This window comes from Toxorhynchites rutilus, chromosome 2, assembly GCF_029784135.1.
Source record: "Toxorhynchites rutilus septentrionalis strain SRP chromosome 2, ASM2978413v1, whole genome shotgun sequence".
Classification (NCBI taxonomy): domain Eukaryota; kingdom Metazoa; phylum Arthropoda; class Insecta; order Diptera; family Culicidae; genus Toxorhynchites; species Toxorhynchites rutilus.
The window spans coordinates 200875831-200896614 of NC_073745.1; the positions used below are offsets into that span (position 1 = coordinate 200875831).

Here is a 20784-nt window from a genome sequence, read left to right on the forward strand (position 1 = left end):
CTAATTGCTCGAAAAAATTGCAATTTTTTTTTATATTCATTCGTTGATTTTTTAACAGGCTCAGTTACATAAGTTTTTTTAATTTTTAATTATATTTTTAAAACTATACATAAACAATTTTCTTAAATCTAAAGTTAGTAAGATAGAAAACCAATTACTCGCGGTCTATTCGAGTTCAGAAGGATGACATATTTTTTCAGGACAAGGATGGGATATAAGGATTGTAACAATGTTGATGATCACACTCAATTCTTAAATCTATTCGTATATGCATAGTGTATTTACATTTCAACTTAATCTACTGTTTATAGCAAGGGGACCAATTACTCACAGAGGAAGAAAAGGAGGGTATAAGGATATACGGGCAACCACACACGAAGATCGATAGCTGTAAGGAAAACATATATTTGGGACATGTTATCAAGGTCTAACCGAGCCAATACATCTCTCACCGGCACCTTGGGCTGCCTTCCTCGGGCCCGAAGGGAGTTCTCTAAATTCGATCTGACGACAAGGTGTATCGCACGACCAAACAACGTGCTCGATGTCGTGGTAACCTTGGCCACAAACACAAAGATTGTTGTCGGCGAGATTAATACGAAAGAGTAGCGCGTCTAACGAACAGTGATTGAACATGAGTCGGGAGAAGGTACGAATAAAGTCCCGACTCGAGTCCAGACTTTTGAACCATGGTTTGAGGCTAACATTAGGAATAATTGAGTGTAACCACCGGCCCAATTCATTTTCATTCCATTTGCGCTGTCAGTTAGCGATGGTCTTCTTACGGACTAAAGGATAAAATTCATTGGAGGCGATTTGACGCTGATAAATGTCGCCTTCAATCGCACCCACCTTTGCTAATGAGTCAGCCCTATCACAGGGCGATCCAGACAAAGGTGACATAACAGCGTCTGGATAAGGCACTCTAAATTTCTCGTATTCTCTAAAGGAAGTCCAGCCTCACTGAACGAATAGCTTCAACAGAGCTAAGACTATCCGTTACAATGTAATAGTGTTCAACAGGTCGTGAGGCGACGCTGTCCAGCGCCCAGTATATCGCTGCCAATTCAGCAATATATACTGAGCAAGAAAACTGAAGACTGTTGAAGGTTCTTAAAAAATCGTTGAACACTCTAAATCCTGTGGACTCGTTCATAGAGGACCCATCGGTAAAGTACATATTACCACAATTGATACCCCCATACTTCGCATCGAAGATCGTTGGCACGTTACCATGATAAGCTGTAATTCCATGGGTATTCTGCTTCATGGACAGACCAGATGCACAGAGGAATTGATGTAGTCAGAAAAACAAACACGGTTGGGAATATACGAAGAAGAATCAACCTGCATGGAGATGAATTCATGATATGAACTCATGAATCCAGAGAAAAAATTTAGCTCGATCAGTTGCTTAAAAATTTCCGATCACCAATGGGTTAATAACCTTACACCGGATGGATAACCGAAATGATAACAATTTGAAGCGATCTTTCAGTGGGAGTATGCTTGCCAAAACCTCGAGACTCATGGTGTGCGTTGAGGGCATACATCCCAACGCAATACGGAGCAAAGATACTGAATTCGCTCGAGTTTAATGAGGTGTGTTTTGCAGCTGATTAAAAACAGAAACTTGCATACTCCATCACTGAGAGAATAGTTGTTCGATACAACATAATAAGATCTTCGGGATGGGCTCCCCACCAGGTGCCGGTAATTGTACGGAGAAAGTTTATTCTTTGTTGTTATTTTTTACTCAGATACCTAATATAGGCCCCCAAGTACATTTGGAGTAGAACCAGAACCCAAGATACTTGAATGACATAGCATGAGTGAGTGGTTTACCCAAAAGTTGAAGATTTGGTTTTGCTGGTCCTAGAAAAGACGACCATCTCTGTCTCCGTGGAGAACTCAATCCCTAGACCCCCTTTATGTCCAAGAATACTGAAGCCATTTGTTTTTTTTTTCTGCGTAAGCCATTTAAATTTCTGAAGAAAGCAACGCAAAACCATCATTCGTCCTCTTGCCCCTGCGCAAACCATATTGTGTATCTGAGAGTAGACGATTTGCTTCAACCCATTTATCAAGGCGAAACAAGATCATGCTCTCCAACAATTTCCGTCGTAGCCTAATTGGTTGCGTGTCCGCTACTAAGCGTGTTTAGTCCAACTGTAAAAATTAGAAGAATAGGAATATTTTCACGCCGAAAAAGGCGACATATGTGTATCGATAAGATAGGAATACTCTTACGCCAACAATAGCTACTGTGTAGTATACAACGAAAGTATCGTAGATAAAAAATGTACACGAAAAAAATCGGTAGTAACAGAAACTGAATTTAGCAATTCAGAGCCGAATTTCGTCGAGCCTAATAAAATAAACAGATGGTAAAAAAAAAATTCCGAATACAAGACAGCATTGCTATCGGGCGGTATGAATTGAAGTCGGACGCGGATTTTCCGGGTTTTTGAATAGCTGTAACTCGTGTTTGTCTCCAATTATCCGGAACAATATTATATTCCAGAAACATTTTGAATAAATTCAGCAAGCGATGTTTCGCCACATAGGGGAGGTTTTTCAACAAGTTGAACTTAATTCTATCCGATCCTGGAGCAGAATTGTTACAAGAAAGGAGAGCAAGAGAGAATTCTACCATCGAAAACTCGGAATCAAGATCGCACCTATCTCGTGGTATATCTCGAATATTTTTTTGCACGGGAACGGAATCGAGACAAACCTTCTGTGAAAAATGAAAAATCCATCGATGTGAATATTCTTCGCTTTCATTCGATGAAGAGCGATTTCTCATGTTTCGAACCATTTTCCATAGTTTTTTCGTCAACGTTTCTCGTGTCATACATCCCACGAAATTTTGGCAATATGTACATTTTCATCCCTCGATCATGTTTTTGAATTGATTCTTAAGGGGAATTTTCGATGGTTCCACGTTTCCGACAACCTCTGAATGCATTTGATTTATCTCAATAAATCCGGGAACATTGGCTATCCCACAATGGATTGGGAGACCTTCGACGAATAGTAGAACCGGGAATGCGTTTCAAATTGCGCTGTCATAGATCAAACGAGAAAGGAATTTATACTCCTTCAATGGAGGTATGGTTAGATACAATCGCGTACGCATATTTTTTCCAGTCAATGTATCTTGTGAAGCCGTATTCCGTGCGTATTCAGAAGAATTCATCCCAATGGTGATAGAAATCGTGGTTGGTAAGTGATCACTACCGTTGGGATCCTGCATTACATTCTACTTGCAATCTAGCAATAGTGAATTCGAGAAGAGCGAGAGGTGAAGAGCATTGGGCTTAGCAGTAAGTTTAGGTACACGTGTTGTTTCCTCAGTGTTCAAAACTATCACATTGAAGCTGTTACAAACAATATCAATGACTGCGACTTACTATAACTCTCGGAGGTCAATACAAGGTGATTATACAAAGATCTTTGCCTCTGATGTTTGCATGACAAGATCGATCGCTCCAATAAATGGAAGGTTGATTCTAAAAAATGGGTGGCATTTATTAAACCCTAATAACGCCCCTCTGTATTTTCTGTACTCTTCACGATTCAAGCGCCTGATATTAAAATCGTGGAAAGAGAGCAATTTGTGAAAAAAATCAACTTTCGGACAGAGCAAAAACATCACAATTAATTATATCTATTAAAAATTTAAACATATTCAATTTAGAAATAAGACTACGACGAATCCACTGTAAAATAGTGATATCTTCGACCTCTCCATTTGAATTAGACATCGAGGGAAATAATCATTGCAAGGAGGAACCATGTTTGCATCAATTGCTGCGAAGAAGTCTTTATTACTGGAAACATTTCTGGGACAATGATTTTATCCACGATGTCAGACAACTCCAAAAATCTCGATTGGGATGTTGGGTTTGACGATAATAAAAGGACAGCTGGGGTTTTTGATGTCCCCTCACGTGCTGGGTCGCTCGAAAGAGAACTATTCCCACGTAAGCCTGGAGGAACCTGTTTTTTTATTCACTGCACTCGATATTTTAGGCAAGCTAACAGGGGATATCACAGATGGAACTTGTCGTTGAAATTTGGGAGTGGACAAATTTTTGCGCCGGAGGTTCCCTTTGAAAACTAACGGTTAACTGGCAGTGAATCAAAAACAATGTTTCTGGTCAGAAGTTGTTATTGTTATTGTAACGCGTTTCGAGATTTCTTCCAAGAAGCCCTTATGCTTATTCCATCGACTCTTGTTAATTTCACATGCCGAGAGCTCGTGAGAAATTCCTCCTGCAATGTGGACACTTTTGCTCAGTCGCAGCGTTCATCCAGAGGATGCTCTCCGCAAACGACACAACGCTCTTTGTTGGCGCAATAAGCTGCTGTGTGACCAACTGACTTGTATTTTCATGGTTGCATGAAAATCATGGGCTTTGACACAAAGCGTCGCAAAGATACCCTTAGTTTTGCTATCATAACATAATCAAGGAAGACGGAACCACTATGGAATATTTTTATCTCCTTGCTTGTATGAAAATCGAACATAGTGGAACCAGCAAAAGTTACTCTAAACAAATCGGACTGCGTTTTTTTTTTTTGCTTTCATATATGATTTCAAGTTGGCGATAGTCCAACAGTCCAGGGGAGCTTCTCTAACTTGGCAACTCCTCTGCAACTCGTTTCACACGTCAGACCCGTTTAGTTATCATCAGTTATCAGTTATCGGTTATCAGTTATCAGTTATCCATCAGTTATCAGTTATCAGTCATCCACCCCTACGTCATGGGAGGGTATAAACACTCGATATTCTAGTGTGAAAAGCTTATCAACAACAATCTCGTTTGCGTGCTTACGGTTGGGCACGACAGCTCGTAGTTTGTTCGGTCTAACCATGCAAATTTACGGATCATAAAGAATGTGTAAAGGATTCTTCCGAGCAATCAATGATAAATGAGTCTGGTTCCAGCAGGACAATACCAGGCCTCATGTCTCTCTGATAATTCGGCAAACAGATTTGGAATTTGGCTGAGATGTACTACTTTACCCGTCCTATTTACCTGTTATTGCACCTTCAGATTTTAACTTGTACTTGTACAGAAAAATTGTTAATCAGACCGGCGTATATATAACTGAATGGATGCATGTTTATCTATAAAATAATGCTTTTGATTTTTAACTAAATGTACAGGGTCATACCTTTTGTGGTTCGTCTATCTCTCTTTTCCAACAGCAGTCAAAATTGTGTGTCATTTTCGGTTTGGCAGTCAAACTGTAAGGCCTGGTTAGGTTTTTTGTTAACAAAATGATAATTATGGTCGTGTAGATATAACATTGTTGTGCAAAATGTTATCAAACCGCGTAATTTATAGATTTACTGATACCAACTAGTCGCCGATATAATGCGATCAAAATATCGTGTTTACTCGGACAATCCCATAACTTTAAACAACTGAAAACCAACACTGAAAGAATGATGTTTTGCCGAGATAGTAGTTGAAATGTCCGCAAAAGAAATAGAAGATAACCTCTAACGATTAAATCAATATTTAATGGCCCAGTTGAAATAATGAAATGGAAGCAAAGATTCATCGAATTCTGAATTATCTATGTATTTTGACCCAACGTTCTGTATCATGGAACGGATAAATCTGCGTATTTTAATATGCGAAACATTCCGCAGGGACTAAATTAAACCATTTCTCATAGGTAAAACTATTTACATTTCACCCTTTCCCCTCTCCTTCTCTTTGCCAAAACATGTCTTCTATAAAAACACGATAATATACCTTCGTCTCGACGCGCATACCGTTCTCACCCCTTGACACGTTTTTGAACCCTAACCCCCACAACGATGCTCGCTACATCCACAGCATTTGTCACGACTAAAAGGAAATGCTGGAGAAAAAAAATAAAACGCCTTGTCATAGTAGAGCCATTCTCAGAGGCACAACATTACGTTGATTAATTTCATTCAATTAGTTGTAGTTCGTTCTGAGTTTTTTCTTCATCATTCCGTTGCTTCTCATTCGTTCATTTTGTAGTCGAATATAGAGATCTATTTCCGCTCGAATGGCTCCCTTATTTCTACAAGTTTACTCGTATTCAAGCCGGAGACTATTTTGTAGTATTGTAGAGTATACTGCACCGTTTTTTTTTGTCGCCCAGAGAAAGGACCCTTTTTGTTTGCTTCTACGACATGATTTTGTTATGCGATTTTCCCCTCGTTTCTAGTAGTAACTTTAGCTATCGATAGCGTTTGAGAATTCAGTAGAGTTTTCTATGAAATTATTCAACATGTTTAACCGTGATAGTTAGAGAGACAAAGATGACCATAAATCAAACTGAGATACAAAATAAACCACTCTTTTACCATTTAGTATTTAGTTCAAACCAATATGTGTAATATCGTTTTCCAGCGTCTTCCAGCTGTCCTAAACAGGATCGGAATAATACTCGCGAGTCCCCTGGTAAGCTATCTAATCTATTCATCATCAATCGAAAAATAATTTATCTAACGTCCAATTAAATGATTGGAATCGATCAGATCTTCCTAGCATCCCCAAATTTCGTTTTGAACACACCACTAGATCACCTTGGATACAAAAATCGTTTCCAAATCCTAGTGTCACGAAAAGCCAAATACGGCCTCAAACTCACCCATTCCAACCATTACCCAGAAATAAAATATGACAAAATTATTTCCGGAAATTGTGACAATTTGAGTACTGTAACTGCCATTGTTCATTCCTTTTTATTTATATTCAGCGAGTTGCTTTTAATGTAAATTTCAGATTCAATCAATATATTCTGCTAATCTATTTCACTTTTGTGCCTTATTTTTCGTTTCGTCGATCTTGTTTTTTGGCTGATCAAAACGTATTCTTCTTTCTTTTTACTTTTTGCCTCTTTCACAAATTGCTGCGGCCTATATTGTTGCAAATGCCAATTACCAAACAAAACCAAAAAAATACAATACCAAACCCAAAGACATCAAGAATATTCTCGGTAAAGTCTGTTTGACCTAGTCAACACCTAACGATATAATTAAAATAAACACAACCAGCTGCAGTGTGAAGTTGTATTACACTAATTTGTTTGTTCACTTGTTTTGGCTGCAAAATTGTAACGCTTTCTAGAATTAGTAGTTGGAATGACGGAAACATTACCCTGACTATTAGAATACTCATCGTTCGACCTTCGAGAATTACATAAAAAAAAACTCATACAATACCCGGCAGGAACAGGACAAATTCTGCACAATACAATCAATAGCACATTTACAAAACTCAACACAATATTCTATGTACAGTCAGTATCCGATTGCATAAATGTGCTTTTTTGTGTGGCGCTTTCGCTCTATACCTAGAGCTGCTCGTATTTCGTGTGAAATGGGTGCAAATTGAATTTCAAATGGCGACAATACGTGCGCTGATGGCTCGAAAAACAAAAGTATGCTACAGCTTGGGAACATTTTTAATCATATTAACACCCTGTGCCTGTGAGAGTGGTGGCCGGGATAATCTCGTCAAACATCACCTACCATGACGAGTTGCTCCAGAGACAGACGGCATATCACAGAGAACCAAAAAAAAGTTCAGAGCTTTCGATGTTCAATGTTTGCTTCTAGGAGTGCACCGAACTATGAACTGTCCTATTTGTTTTGACGTTTAATTGGTTTGTTTAGTTTTCATTTGTTTTCTCATTGTTACGAATAATTTCGTTCGGAGTATTTGTATTTGTTGGAATGTGCATTAGCCAAGTTGATAAAAATGTCGTCTGTTTAGGAGATAAACTGCCAACAAGTTTAGCCTTTCGTTTATATCTAAGTATTGTATGACTAAGTAGACCTTGAAACTTTATTTGGATAACTCTCATAGCATAGTCTCCAAAAACTTACTGAAATGTTTCACTTTAAGAACCAATCAGAATGCTCTTCTATCACAACTACGTGCAAGAAAATACAAGGTTGGATAAATTTTTAACAGCCCACTTATGTTACATGGACTATTCACACAAATTAAATTACAGTCGAAGAAGCAAATTAGAGAAACATATGAGTATCAAAAAATCATCGTTACATATTGGTATTCAAAGATATTTTAACAGAATACATTGTTGGTACGTTTTAGCGAATGATATTTACTCGCAAAACATATGATTACCCATGTTACCATTGCACAATTAGTTACTTTATGGTAATCTAATGATAATCCGAACAACTCTCGATCTTCCATTACCGGTAACGATGTTTCCCGCGATGTTCTCTTTCGAATCAACGACCCTTACATACACTGTCTTGTCAAACGTCAATAAAATAGACGGAATTTTTCTTCATTTATTAAAAAGTGTTCCCACATAAATCATGAACTGTACATAGGCATTCGATTTTCATCCATACGTTCACTTTATTCTCTTCTGTAGTTAACTAACAACCCGCTGAGCACGGGAGCCATTGTTTCGGTGTTGTCCCTGTGTGAATAATTCTAACCTCACCTTTACACTTTGGACACCATGATTTTTAATGCTAGTCAATCTCCACTCCCCCCACAAACCTTTGCTCAGCTTACATGACCTTCACATGAGAGATGCCTTTTAAGTCCGAACATTATTTTCACGAGCAGGAGACTATCGAAAATGAGTTCCACATGGCAATCGCTGCTGAGAAATCGAAAACTGCAGCCACCCAACCGGGTGCTGCGATTTCCGCTTCGCCAGCTACTTCCTCTAGCGCTGACGCTACTCCCGACTCAGCTGCTGCTGCTCCTTATCAGCACCCTGTTGCTACCGTAGCCGACACTATCGCTTCAATTGCCGAATCAGAAAGTTTCAACGGAAACGATCGGACACCGCAATCACTGCTATCGACCGCTACGCCTTCCTCGTCCAGACCGACCAGCGTTCTGATGGAGGAAGGTATCGGCGTTGACATTGCCACGGCTGATGCACCCAAGACCAGACCGCGTACTCTGCGACAGGCGACCGTAGAGACGAAAGTCAATGAAATTGGCGTGATGGAAACGAGCTTTGTAAGTTGGCTTTTAACGTTAGGAATGATAGTGCAAATCAAAATCAAATGTTGTGAAATGCGGTGCAGTGACTAACCGAGACGTGGTTTTACTAACCCTAATGATCCCAAAGATTGCGGCTACCATTCCCGACCTGTTTGTGGTTTCATTGTTTCAATGTATATTTTTATTGTGTTATTTTATTCTTCCGGAGCACAAACCTCACCATCTTCTTGAAAGATGGTGTGGAGCGTAAATTTGATATACACGAAGCAGAAAAAATACATTTTTCGTATTCTTTCAACTTTTTCAACAAAAAAAAAACGAATATATTTGTTTCCAGAAAAAAGGCTCCTAGTTCATATGTTTCCGACTCTATAGAAACGAGTGAAAATTACGGTTTTATTTTACTCCGATTGACAAGACACCCCTCATAATGAACCCACTTCATTTCAAGCTGCAACTTATTCACACTGGCTCAATATATTGATGCACCGTTTTCGCGCTCGATGAAAAGAATATCTCTTACACGCTATTTTCGCTTCATTCTCCACACTGAAGCGAACTGTCATTTTCAGAGTGAATTGGAACATTAATTTATTTGAGCGATTTATATCCAAATGATGATTTCGTTGTTTTACCCGAGCCATACTCAATGAAACAAATAGAAAAAACGGGATAAAAAGTTGTGCAATAGGTAAGCCCAAGCTGTTGTTTCATGAATCTTCGAAACTATCCGCTACAATGGAAAACGCGAGCCAAAAACAGCTTGTTTGCTGATGCTCTATATTTAATTTCAAAGTCGTAAATGGAGAACGGATTGTTACCAATTTTTTCGAATATTCCCTCCAAAAGTTTGTAGTCTGTGAACATTTTTAACTTTAAACCAAAAAGAAACTCGTGAAATTTGTTCATGATACAAACGAAGTCATTGAAGAACTGATGTTACTAATTCTATAATTCTAAATGAAATTAATGTTATTCTCCAGAGTTCAACGAAAACAGTATGAAGCATATGGATTTTTTCTAATTCATTGATATCGTGGGTGAAACCCCAATCCATAGTAACCAACATCGAAAACGACAATCAGTGGTTTATTTGGATCGTAAAATTCCAACAAATCTGCGTTTTATCGGAACTGAAATGCTTCTTCGTAATAATTCGTTCAATCAAAAGTTCCATTATCGGCTAGCAGGACATACAAACTTCTTAGTCTAGAGCAGGGTTTCTCAAAGTGATCGATATCGACCCCCTGGGGTCGATTTTGGTTTCCCAGCGGTCGACAGAACGAAAATTGATTTTGGGGGCCGACGGGGTCTGTATATCGACCCCTATAAAATAACACAAATTCTTATTTGAAATATTCAAGATGCTCCATATTTTCAAGTTTTCTGAAATAATTGAAAAAAAATTGTTGCGTCATGCACATAGATGACCAAGTATTTTGCAAATTCTTTTTCAATCACTTTCTTCCAGTTCACTTCATTTAGCTATGTAAATACCTTGTAATCTCTTGAATTAAGTTAGATGTTGAGTACATTATCATTCAAGCTCCCACATATTTCAGAACGCATATGAAATTGCAACCAAAGGACAAGTTTGTTATACAGTAAAATATCAGGAGCATGCATGGACATGAATTTGATGATGACTTCCTTCGTGTTAAATCGCGTATATGTTTAAAATACAGAGAACATTACGCTAACCACCCTGTTATAAGGATGGCCAGGGTTGCCACATTTGATCCTGTAAAATTTTCTGAAAAAATCTGTATATCTGTCTTTTTAGCAAAAACAAACTGTATCAAAATACTAACGAAAAAAATGGAAAGAAAGGTTTATTTTCATTTTGAATTTATTGCTCTTATTTATGGTTTTCTTAAGACGTATCAATACAACAAAATAAATCATTGAAAAGGTTTCTTATAATGAATTGTATGATATTTATACATGGTTTTGTTGAACTTTGCTTTACTTAAATTTTCCGTCAATTTCATCCTTGACGCTCCTCCTTGAGCCGATACATAGTTCTTTGTTTACAAAATAGAGTCCATCATTATGCAAGCCAACCGATTTCAGAACTTTGCTTTGTAGGCACTGTGAAGCGAGAATATTCACTCAACACATGCTGATGAATGTGGAATTATCAAAACGTATCCCAAAAACATACTTAGCAGGAATGGAGAAGTGAGGTGACATTTCATATACATTTTTATAAATCAAGGTACATATCTTCATGACTCAACGATAAAAAACAAAGTTCTTTAGTAAGAAGGAAGACAGAAAAAATGAACTGTAATTTATAACATTTGAATTTAAATTTGAAAAAAAATCTTTAAGTTCTGTATCTTTGCAGAAAATCTGTAATTCTGTATATACAGATTCTGTATCTGAAATTTGGCGTAAAATCTATAAAATACAGAATATTCGCGATTTAACACGGAGGAAGTCATCATCAAATTCATGTCCAAACATGCTCCTGATATTTGACTGTATAACAAGCTTGTCCTTAGGTTGTAATTTCATATGCGTTCTGAAATACAAGAGAGCTTGAATAATAATGTACTCAACATCTAATTTAACTCAAGAGATTACAAGGTATTTACATAGCTAAATGAAATGAACTGGAATAAAGTGATTGAAAAAAAATTTGCAAAATGCTTGGTCATCTATGTGTATGACGTAACAAAAAAAAATTTTTCAATTATTTCAGGAAACTTGAAATAGGTCGCGAAAAGGGAATAATGTTATTCAATTTATTATAGACCAACAGATTTTCTCTCCAGCTTGACGAGTCTACATTACCCAACAATGAAGCTCTATTGTTAGGGTATGTTCGATATATTAAAGATGAAAATATGTACCAAGAAATTATTTTTGCTACATATATGAAGACTGATACTAGAGAAGAATCGATCGAGACTGATGGTGCACAAACCTGCCTGCTAAATCTAGACAACGAAAGCTCCGGCAGTTTGGTAACGAAGCGACTAGTACTGTGCAAGCAGTAGGGGACATGTATTTGGCACTATTGTATCACAGTATCACAGATTTTACATGAAAAACTATATATAACATTTTATCCTAGGACTAACCGTTCTCGAGATATAACCAATTTCTCATAATGAAAATAATGTTAGTAAAATGTCGGATCCTCAGTCTTAAGGTCCAGCTGCAGTATTCATTTTACAATATTTCACGAACATAATTTTAGTTATATTGAATTAGTTGTATCTTGAGAATGGTTAGTCCTACTATAAAACGTTATATATAGTTATTCATGTTGAATCGCATGTAGATTTTATCTTTCATGTTACACCCAGGTTTTTTACACGGATTTTCCAATTAACGCGGTTTTTTACGAGGTACGTATCCCCCGCGTAAAAAAAAACTGGGTGTACTTTTCTTAAATGGTTACCATTTCACGAAGTATTGAAATTTAATAAATTTTAAAAAATTCATATCTCCATTTTTCCGAGTCCGACACGACACTACTCTACGTCTAACTTTATTAAATCAAAAGGGTTTTCCAATGAAAATATACAAAAGTGTGGGTGTTTGAACACATAAAAGTTTTTAATATTAAATTCAATTTTCAATTAACAGTGTATTTAAAATGTTATTTTTCCTAAATATATCATTGATTTTCCAACAACTCAAACATCATATTTCAATCAGAGATCTGGGTTTTGAATTACGATTTCTTGAAAGAAAGATCAACGATTTTGAATGCGCCCTTTTGAGAAATCAGTCGTGATTTCAATAAGTTATATGATAATGAAAATTGTGATATAGCGTATTGTGTATAGCTTCCATCATAAGTACCAGCTTCCAAAGAAATCGGAGAGGGTTGGGTCAGCGGCCGGCCGATTTAACATGGAACTGCTTTTTTTGCAAATTCCCAATCGTGCAATACCATAATCAATCAATTGCTAATTGCTGTTTATTTAACTGTTGAAAATTACAATGCTCTACCTGCAGCTTCACCGATAAAATCTAGCTTTCAGCTGATTTATCCACCGATCCAGTTGATTATGATGAGCTGAAACTTGGAATTTCTACAGTTGAACTCGGGACTTCGAACACTGGTTAAAAAGCTGAAGAAATGATTCGACTAGGGTGATCACGATATGATACAGTTTCTTCTTACAATCAGTTCTACTGTTTCAGGGTTCCTTCTACTTCCTTCTACTGATCTATGTTCCTATTTTCCCGTCAAAAAACTAGCAAGTAACGCAGCGGCGAGACACAATTAACAGGGCAACATTTTAATTCCAATTTTCAAATTGGCATTTCAAAGGCTACTGAAGGATTACGACAAAACCATACATCGAGCCACCTGAAATTTCTACCGTCTTGTTGTTTCCTAAGATAATATTGACTTGCGAATAAAATAATGTTAAGTCCTACGTTGAGAATGCGGCCGTGTCTTGGACACTTCTCCAATTTTCTCCAGCCCGACGTTTTCTCCCGACACACACGAATCTCACTCTCTCCAATTGTTCCACTCGCAAGCTTCCTATTGACCACTGATAAAATGGTTTCCATCCTACTTTGCGGGTGAAGACTGGTTTAGAGCTCTCGTGAACATGAACGTAAACAAACACTTTTTTATTGATAATTCATCAGTCTATATATAAAACGTGAGGAAAACATCTTAGAACGATAGGAAGAAATATTCTCTAGTTGAAAAACATATTTAAACAGAATTCATATTGATAAAAATGGATTATTTCAAAATTTCACATTCTGAATTTTCACCGTGCAATCGAGATGTTGGTTGAATTCACCATAGTTTGTCGGTTTCGGTGAACGTGAACGCGAAAACAGTGGTTACTATGGACGTCAACATATTTCCTCGTTCATGTTCACGTTCGAATGTCCCAAGACTCTCGAGTTTTCAGTGAAATTTTCCATATGGATGCAATTTCATTCGATCGGATCTCTGCACGGGTTGAAAAACTTCGTTGCTTCGTGAACAACTGTATATTTCATCCGACACTACATTATTGAAGCTCGATGTTTGTTTACTTCACGTTTACTGGCGAACTTTTAATGTGATCGTGAACGTGAGCACAAACATTCTATTCACCACGATTTTCTGAGTTGTTTGTTCGCAATATGGTTCACGGTGAAATGATACGACTATTTCACCACATGTTCACGTTCACGTTCACGGGAACTCTAAACCAGACTTAGGAGGGGAGCTCGCGGCTCCGTGGCAGATTCAAAACCGACCCAATTGGTGAGAGCGAGGGGATCTGTGAGTAATAGAAGAAACAAAACTCCTCTTCTGTAGAAACTTTGAACGACTTCAACCATAAGTTTGGTCGATTGTGGTAAGTCATGTTCTGAAAAACTAGTACCGACAAGATTTAAAATAAAACTCTGTTTGTCGATGTTGTTTGTAGGCCGCTCCACAAACTCCATCGTCAACAATGTCTTTCCAGATTTCATGTCATAATGGACCACTTTCCCTCGCGGAAGAGTAATGCAAGTTCATTATTCTCTACCAGCATCGTGTTCCACAGTTTTTTTCCACAACCTCTCACCATTTTCACGCAGCTTAAAAATTCTGTGTTTGAATACGTATAACAATATTACATATTCATTACATTATATATTCTAGTCATATAATCTTATATGTTGAACGTATAAAATCTGCAAAATGTCTGTAAATATGTCAGCCTTAAAGAAAGACTTCAGAGCGTGGATTCTCAACTTATTTTGGGCAAAAAAAAACTCCTTTCCTAGAATGAAGTGATACACCATCGACCCCTATAGTAAAATTTCTTTAAAAAATATGTTTGTCTTATTCATACAAAATACTTTTCAATTAAAAACTTTGCGGTTGGTTAAGTGAATAAACTTGACACATTTTTTTCATCAATAAATAATCATAAAATTCAGTAAATATCAAGTGTAATTAACAGTTATTAATCAAAATTACAACAATAATACTTTCTACTACAATATTATTCACCTTATTACAAGTTGGTTGAAGTAACACCACCTAACAGTATCTTGAAAGTTTAAAATAAGAACTCGTGTGTAATAAACGCACTTTCAAGATAAAAATTATGAATGAAAATCTATTTTCCGAATCGAACATTAATTCTACGTAATAGAGGAATACGTTTTTTCATAAATTGAAAAAAGTATTGAACAAAACCTCTTTCTGATAATAATTTTATATTAGAATGATACGTTTTCGTAGAAATATCTGGAAATTTACAGACAAATGGTTTAGTAAAAGTCAGAACTACGTGCTCTAAGCATTCAAAAAACATCAAGTCATTATTTTTACCCAAAATATAACGACTTGGAACTACCTTCGGGTATGTTATTCTGATAGAGTGTCCTTCACACCTACGTCAAGCTTCATAAATGTCGACACTCTATCTTCTAAAACGCAAATCGCTTCGGAATAGTTCGATAACAAACAAAAAAAGAGTTAGCATTATACAATCGCGGACCAGAGGGTTTTTGCGTAAAGGCACGTCCACATTATGCCGGATGATGCCGATCGGCCGATTCGGTTCGTTATGTAAAGTAGACGCCCCATCGGGTGCACGAAGCCGTCACGAACACACGAAGCACAACACCGTCAGCGCGAATTTACTTCGTTTTGTTTAAGTTCAACTTTCTTTGATTCCGACCGACTTGTTTCGGGTTGGGTTCGGCATGATTCGAATCGATTTTCGACTCGTCGGCAAACGCGGGTGGCACATCCACACTTTATTGGCTTTGCTGGGCGGCCAAGGCCGATTGGCGTAATGTGGATGCGTCTTAAGAACACACTGGACGGCTCTCTCGCGCGGATTTTGCAATGATAGGCCGCCGCGAGGCCTCGATAATGGAATGTGAAGGAGATAAAACACACAAGGCGGCGCGGGTGTGTACGGTACTGTTGTACGGTTCCTAATTCGCTGCGGTGGCTCGATGGATATGATGCGCCGCAACTGTTTTGTGAGAGTATTAAGCCGGATTTAGACGATGTGAGTTACTCGGTTGTGAGTTAACGTCAAACGATCCGAATGGAGCTACTCGCTCGTTTAAAAACAAAAAACTTTGAAGTAGCTCGGCTGCGAGTAGTCCCATACATGCAATTCAAATGTCAAATTTCGTGGTATGAGTGCATTCATAATTCTTCGGATCGTTTGACGTTAACTCACAACCGAGTAACTCACAACGTCTAAATCCGGCTTAATACTCTCACAAAACAGTGGCGGCGCATCATATCCATCGAGCCACCGCAGCGAATGAGGAACCGTACAACAGTGAACTAATTCTTCGGATCCCCTCTTCCATTTTCCACCATTCTGTCTTTATCTGTCTAATCAACTTACTGTCCAATCAGTTGTACCTTGTACCTAGACTCGTCTTGCATCCGTCTATAAAAATATAATAATGGCAGCTAGTGAAGCCGACGAAAGCCGCTGAATGTGTTTTACATCAAGCTCCTGCTGCGACTTGTCATTGCGAAAATCGCGCGATACAGGCGTGTGGTATGTTTCTACGCTTATTATGTAGGCTTTTATGACAGTTCTCATTTCCATCCAGGAAAACTTTGGCAGGGGTCCCAGTATATTTATTACGGATAATTTTTGTTTTAATAAAGTAAAAAGTATTAAGATTAGGATCGTTTCAGAAAAATTAGGCAAAGTTGTGTGTCTGTCAGAATTTCAGGGAAGGTGCAAAAAAGTCTGAGAAATCCTGAAAAATCAGGAAGGTTAGCATCTCTGGGTGTAAGATGAGGGGTTTGATACTTTCAGCCTTCACGAGATTTGAGCTTATAACCAACACTTGACGGATTGTCTCCCGAGAAGTGTTTAACCCCTTCCCGTATTATTTGATACGTCACACATCAATTGATTTCACTAGCCTGCTGAAGGTTCTAGCGCTCTATTTTATTCAAGTACCCACGAGTGAGACTCGATGTTGTACGGGAAAGGGTTAACTTTAACGACTGCTTCGTTTGCATAATAATTTCGAGGCATTCCGTTGCTCCATTATACCTGTTGGAAAGCTTCGGTTTTCGTAAAATCCTTTGATTTTGATTTTAACGCCTCAACCTCAACATTTCGCAACAAATATAAGCGATAGTTTGCCGCATTTGCATATACCTTCCCAAAAAAATTATTAGAAATTCTCGAGACACAAAGACCTCTTACTAAACTAGATAAACAAAATCAGCGAAAAACAGATAATTGATTGTGAAGAATCAAGGTTGAATAGCATACAATTTCAGCTAAGATTTGACATGTACCTAAACAAATATGTTCATTCGTTCAAGAGGGATTAAAAAAAGTCATTTATAATATTCTCATTTAAAATAAAAATGTAGACAATGCTTTTTCTCTTTTCTTCGATGAACATAATCTTCTGAAATTTCTACGAGTTCCTATATATATCATTTTTTTTCGACGTCGAATTTAATATAGGATCGAGGTTAAACAAAAATCTACGAGAAAAAAAGTTGCCACAACAGTACTACTGAAATCAGAAACCTGAAAACAAAACCATAAATGATTGTGTTCTAAAATATGGAAATTTCTTCGGTCGAAAAACCGCCTCATGTTTTAAAATTTATCTGAAAAATTGGCCAGAACTTGTAAATGTAAATCATGCAGAGTTTGAGTTATATGCAATTTTTCCATTTCCAGTCTACAGTTCTATTGAAATTATGCAAAATTTTTGCTGCAAATTTGAACCATCTAATCAGAGCTCGGCAGAGTCATATTCAACTGAGGATAGGCAGTGAACTATGGAGCCATCGGCCTTCACATTCAATTGGAAATGAGTGTTTGATCCTTCAGCAGTTTCTGTGTCAACATAAATCAAAAGTCATTTAAGTGTTCTCGTTGCTATCTGCTCTACGATGGTCCTCGTTCATTTCATTTTTCACCGTCAAATGGACTTCACGTCGTGTTGAATTTACTGATTGATTAATTGATTGAACAATATTTCGTCAACCAAATACCTAGTAAATGGAAAAGGAACTACGATGTGAATTCTGTATTTTTAATGTATTATATATCATTATTGTCATTTAAAACATTTGAAACAAAAAAAAAACCTTCCATTGAGGGAATCTGTTTTTTACGAATATACGAGTACAAATAGAACATATTAAATGTTCAGTGTGACCAGCCAGAACGAAAATTAAAAACGATTCCCTCAATCGGGTTTTTCACGATATGTATATATTAAACGCTAGCATCTCAACAAAAATGACTTTTAGCTATACATTTCAAAAAAATAGTTTGAAAATGAAACAAAATACATAAACCCAAACAAACGTACATTCTTACAATACATTTCAAGCTTATTTGTACACAGATACTTAATTGTGGAACATAATGAAAAAAGTAGATCTGTCAATTAGATGAATGTGAAAAAGCGTCTTAGAATACATTAACGTTGTCATTTCAAGTTGTTCTGTTTATGTTTCACTTATTGGTTAACGAAAAATATATTTTTGTTACTTAAGTTTCTTGCGTTTAATTTGAGAACATGAATGAACTAGTGCGAATGCCTTGTATAGCCGTATCATTGAAATCACCAGCAGCCTCAAATAACCCAGAAACACAAAACAAAACAAAAGTAAAAATGAATAATTAGACTATTTCCTTTCTTAACAATGTTATGCTTCGTGGACATTATTTTCTTTAGCCGGTAAGTGTTCTTCTGCTTTTTACGATCTATTTTCTCTTTTCCATTAATTCCCCGCGAGTTAAACATAAAACATTTCTTCTTCAATGTGTTCACCCAACCAGCTCCGGCTCCATTTGTATCTGGGATTCAGGGAACAGAAATACATTTACACTGCATGCACAATGCACCCAGGCAACTACCCATAAAGCGCATAGACAGAGAGGGTTTTGTAGTGACAAGTAACGTTTTCAGAAACTATAATTTGTCCCATTGTTGGCCGACCCAACAATACTGGCAGAATAAAGTTGAGGTGCGAAAAAAAACCACAGTAAAGCGAGAATCATAATGTTGGCAACTGGCCAAAGCATATTTTTATCGTTGAGGTTTATTATCCATAATGGAAATGTTTTCAGCAAAGCATTTCGCATTGTCACAGGTATCTCCGATATGGTAATTCATACAAACAATGTAATGTTTTGGATATTAAAGTAAAACAAAGTATGGTCTACAAAATTAGGTTTTACGATACCTGAAAAAACTTCCTGTCACGATACAAAGTTTCGTAATGGGGGGTACAATTTTGAGTCTATAGAATGAAATCATAATCTCCCAAACTACTTTTTTCCACCTTGTTGATTGCCTCGCCACAAACGACAGTCGAGGAAAATCATTAATTTCCAACTTCCAGTCCTTAGTCAACTTTCTAACACTGCCTACCCTTCTTGGCCCAAATCATATAACCTGTAAACCCGTAATTTGACATTAATAATGATTTGCTTCCCTCGGGCGTCGTTCGTTGTGTTGATCATAAAATATGATCGATCGCGAATTACAAACTATAGAATATCTAAATAAAAAAGAACTTGCGTTGTAACAAACAATCAAACACAATTTCCCAGTATTGAATTGTTAAGTTTTCATGGGGGTTAACGGATCCAACATATTATTTTTTGTTCATTGATTTTTCTCATTCGCAACATCCACTATTAAACTAATAAAACCAATTCGACCACTAATAGTTTTAACAGCAACTATGGAATGAAATTTGAGTCCAGTTCTTATCTAGCAATATACCGTTTAGACTACGTTATGGAAATGAAGAAAAACTAGGAAGCTTCATCTATATTATCAACTATTGAATTGTATATAATCCCTACGTAGCCTCTATATAGATATCGTCTTAGACGTGCTAGAGAATGACTTACAAGCGAGCATATAGTAACTTTTGAGTGATAACCCATCAGTTTGATCCCTTCTCTATAATATCTAGTAGTACCTGTGATGTACACATTTTATGTTGAACACATAGCCAGTCGTAGAAGTAGTGAAAAATACCCTGCATGTCAAAGGTCAAATAGTCTTCTCGGAATCTTCGCAATCGAACTATCGACAACGAGCGATATAATTGGTCATGAACTTCAATGCTGGCGATTACAGTTACAATAAAACATGCTCCCATGACAATACAGTCAAATATGATGTGACCCATCACTAATAACTTCCAACATACCACCACCCGTTTTAATCCTATTGTCATCCAAAACATATCCTGCAGATGATTAAATTAAATATGCTTTATGCATTTTCTTCTCACTACATGACTTCAGCAAATTTTCCAGTTTTAAGAACACCGTCTGCGATCTATGAAACAAATTACTGTTTATTTTTGTGTTTGAGTTTTACAATCTTTATAATTATTTCTACTAAAATGCAATACAATCGATTGACACCGACAAATTAAAAACACACACATACACGCTACTATTACAAATTCATGTTATTAACTAAATTCCCCATCGGTAGGGTGTGAAGAAACGGGAATCCGGCGGACCAAACGAGATAGTCGCATGTACCAGCTGTGCGGGCGGCACAAGCCCGTGTACCCACTCAGCAAACAATGGCTGTGCTACCGAAGTAAGTATTATTCTTTATATGAAGATGTTCAATCAATGAATCCATCGCCATCAGTTTTTTTATATTCTGTTTTTAGCTTAATTTCATTCTGTTCCAAAAGACATAGAGCAATTCCAAATGAAACCGACAAATGACAAAACATGAGTATTTTTGGTTCGAATGAAAGCTTATGTTCCGTTTGGGTTGAATGAAATATGAGTTTTCCACAGCATTTGGA

At 37.1% G+C, this 20784-nt stretch overlaps 1 protein-coding gene across 27 annotated transcripts in view; it reads left to right on the forward strand.

Annotated features, from left to right (window-relative positions):
- Positions 1-20784, forward strand: part of LOC129769323 (glutamate-gated chloride channel) — a 445802-nt gene that overhangs the window by 411366 nt on the left and 13652 nt on the right. For 10 of the 27 annotated variants that reach the window (XM_055771497.1, XM_055771505.1, XM_055771506.1 and 7 more), the window contains 4 exons: positions 6408-6458; positions 6979-6996; positions 8613-9017; positions 20457-20567. In XM_055771497.1, coding sequence (XP_055627472.1) covers positions 6408-6458; positions 6979-6996; positions 8613-9017; positions 20457-20567 — 585 coding nt within the window. The remainder of the gene's footprint in view (positions 1-6407; positions 6459-6978; positions 6997-8612; positions 9018-20456; positions 20568-20784) is intronic. The other 17 variants (XM_055771516.1, XM_055771519.1, XM_055771523.1 and 14 more) reach the window with 9 other exon arrangements.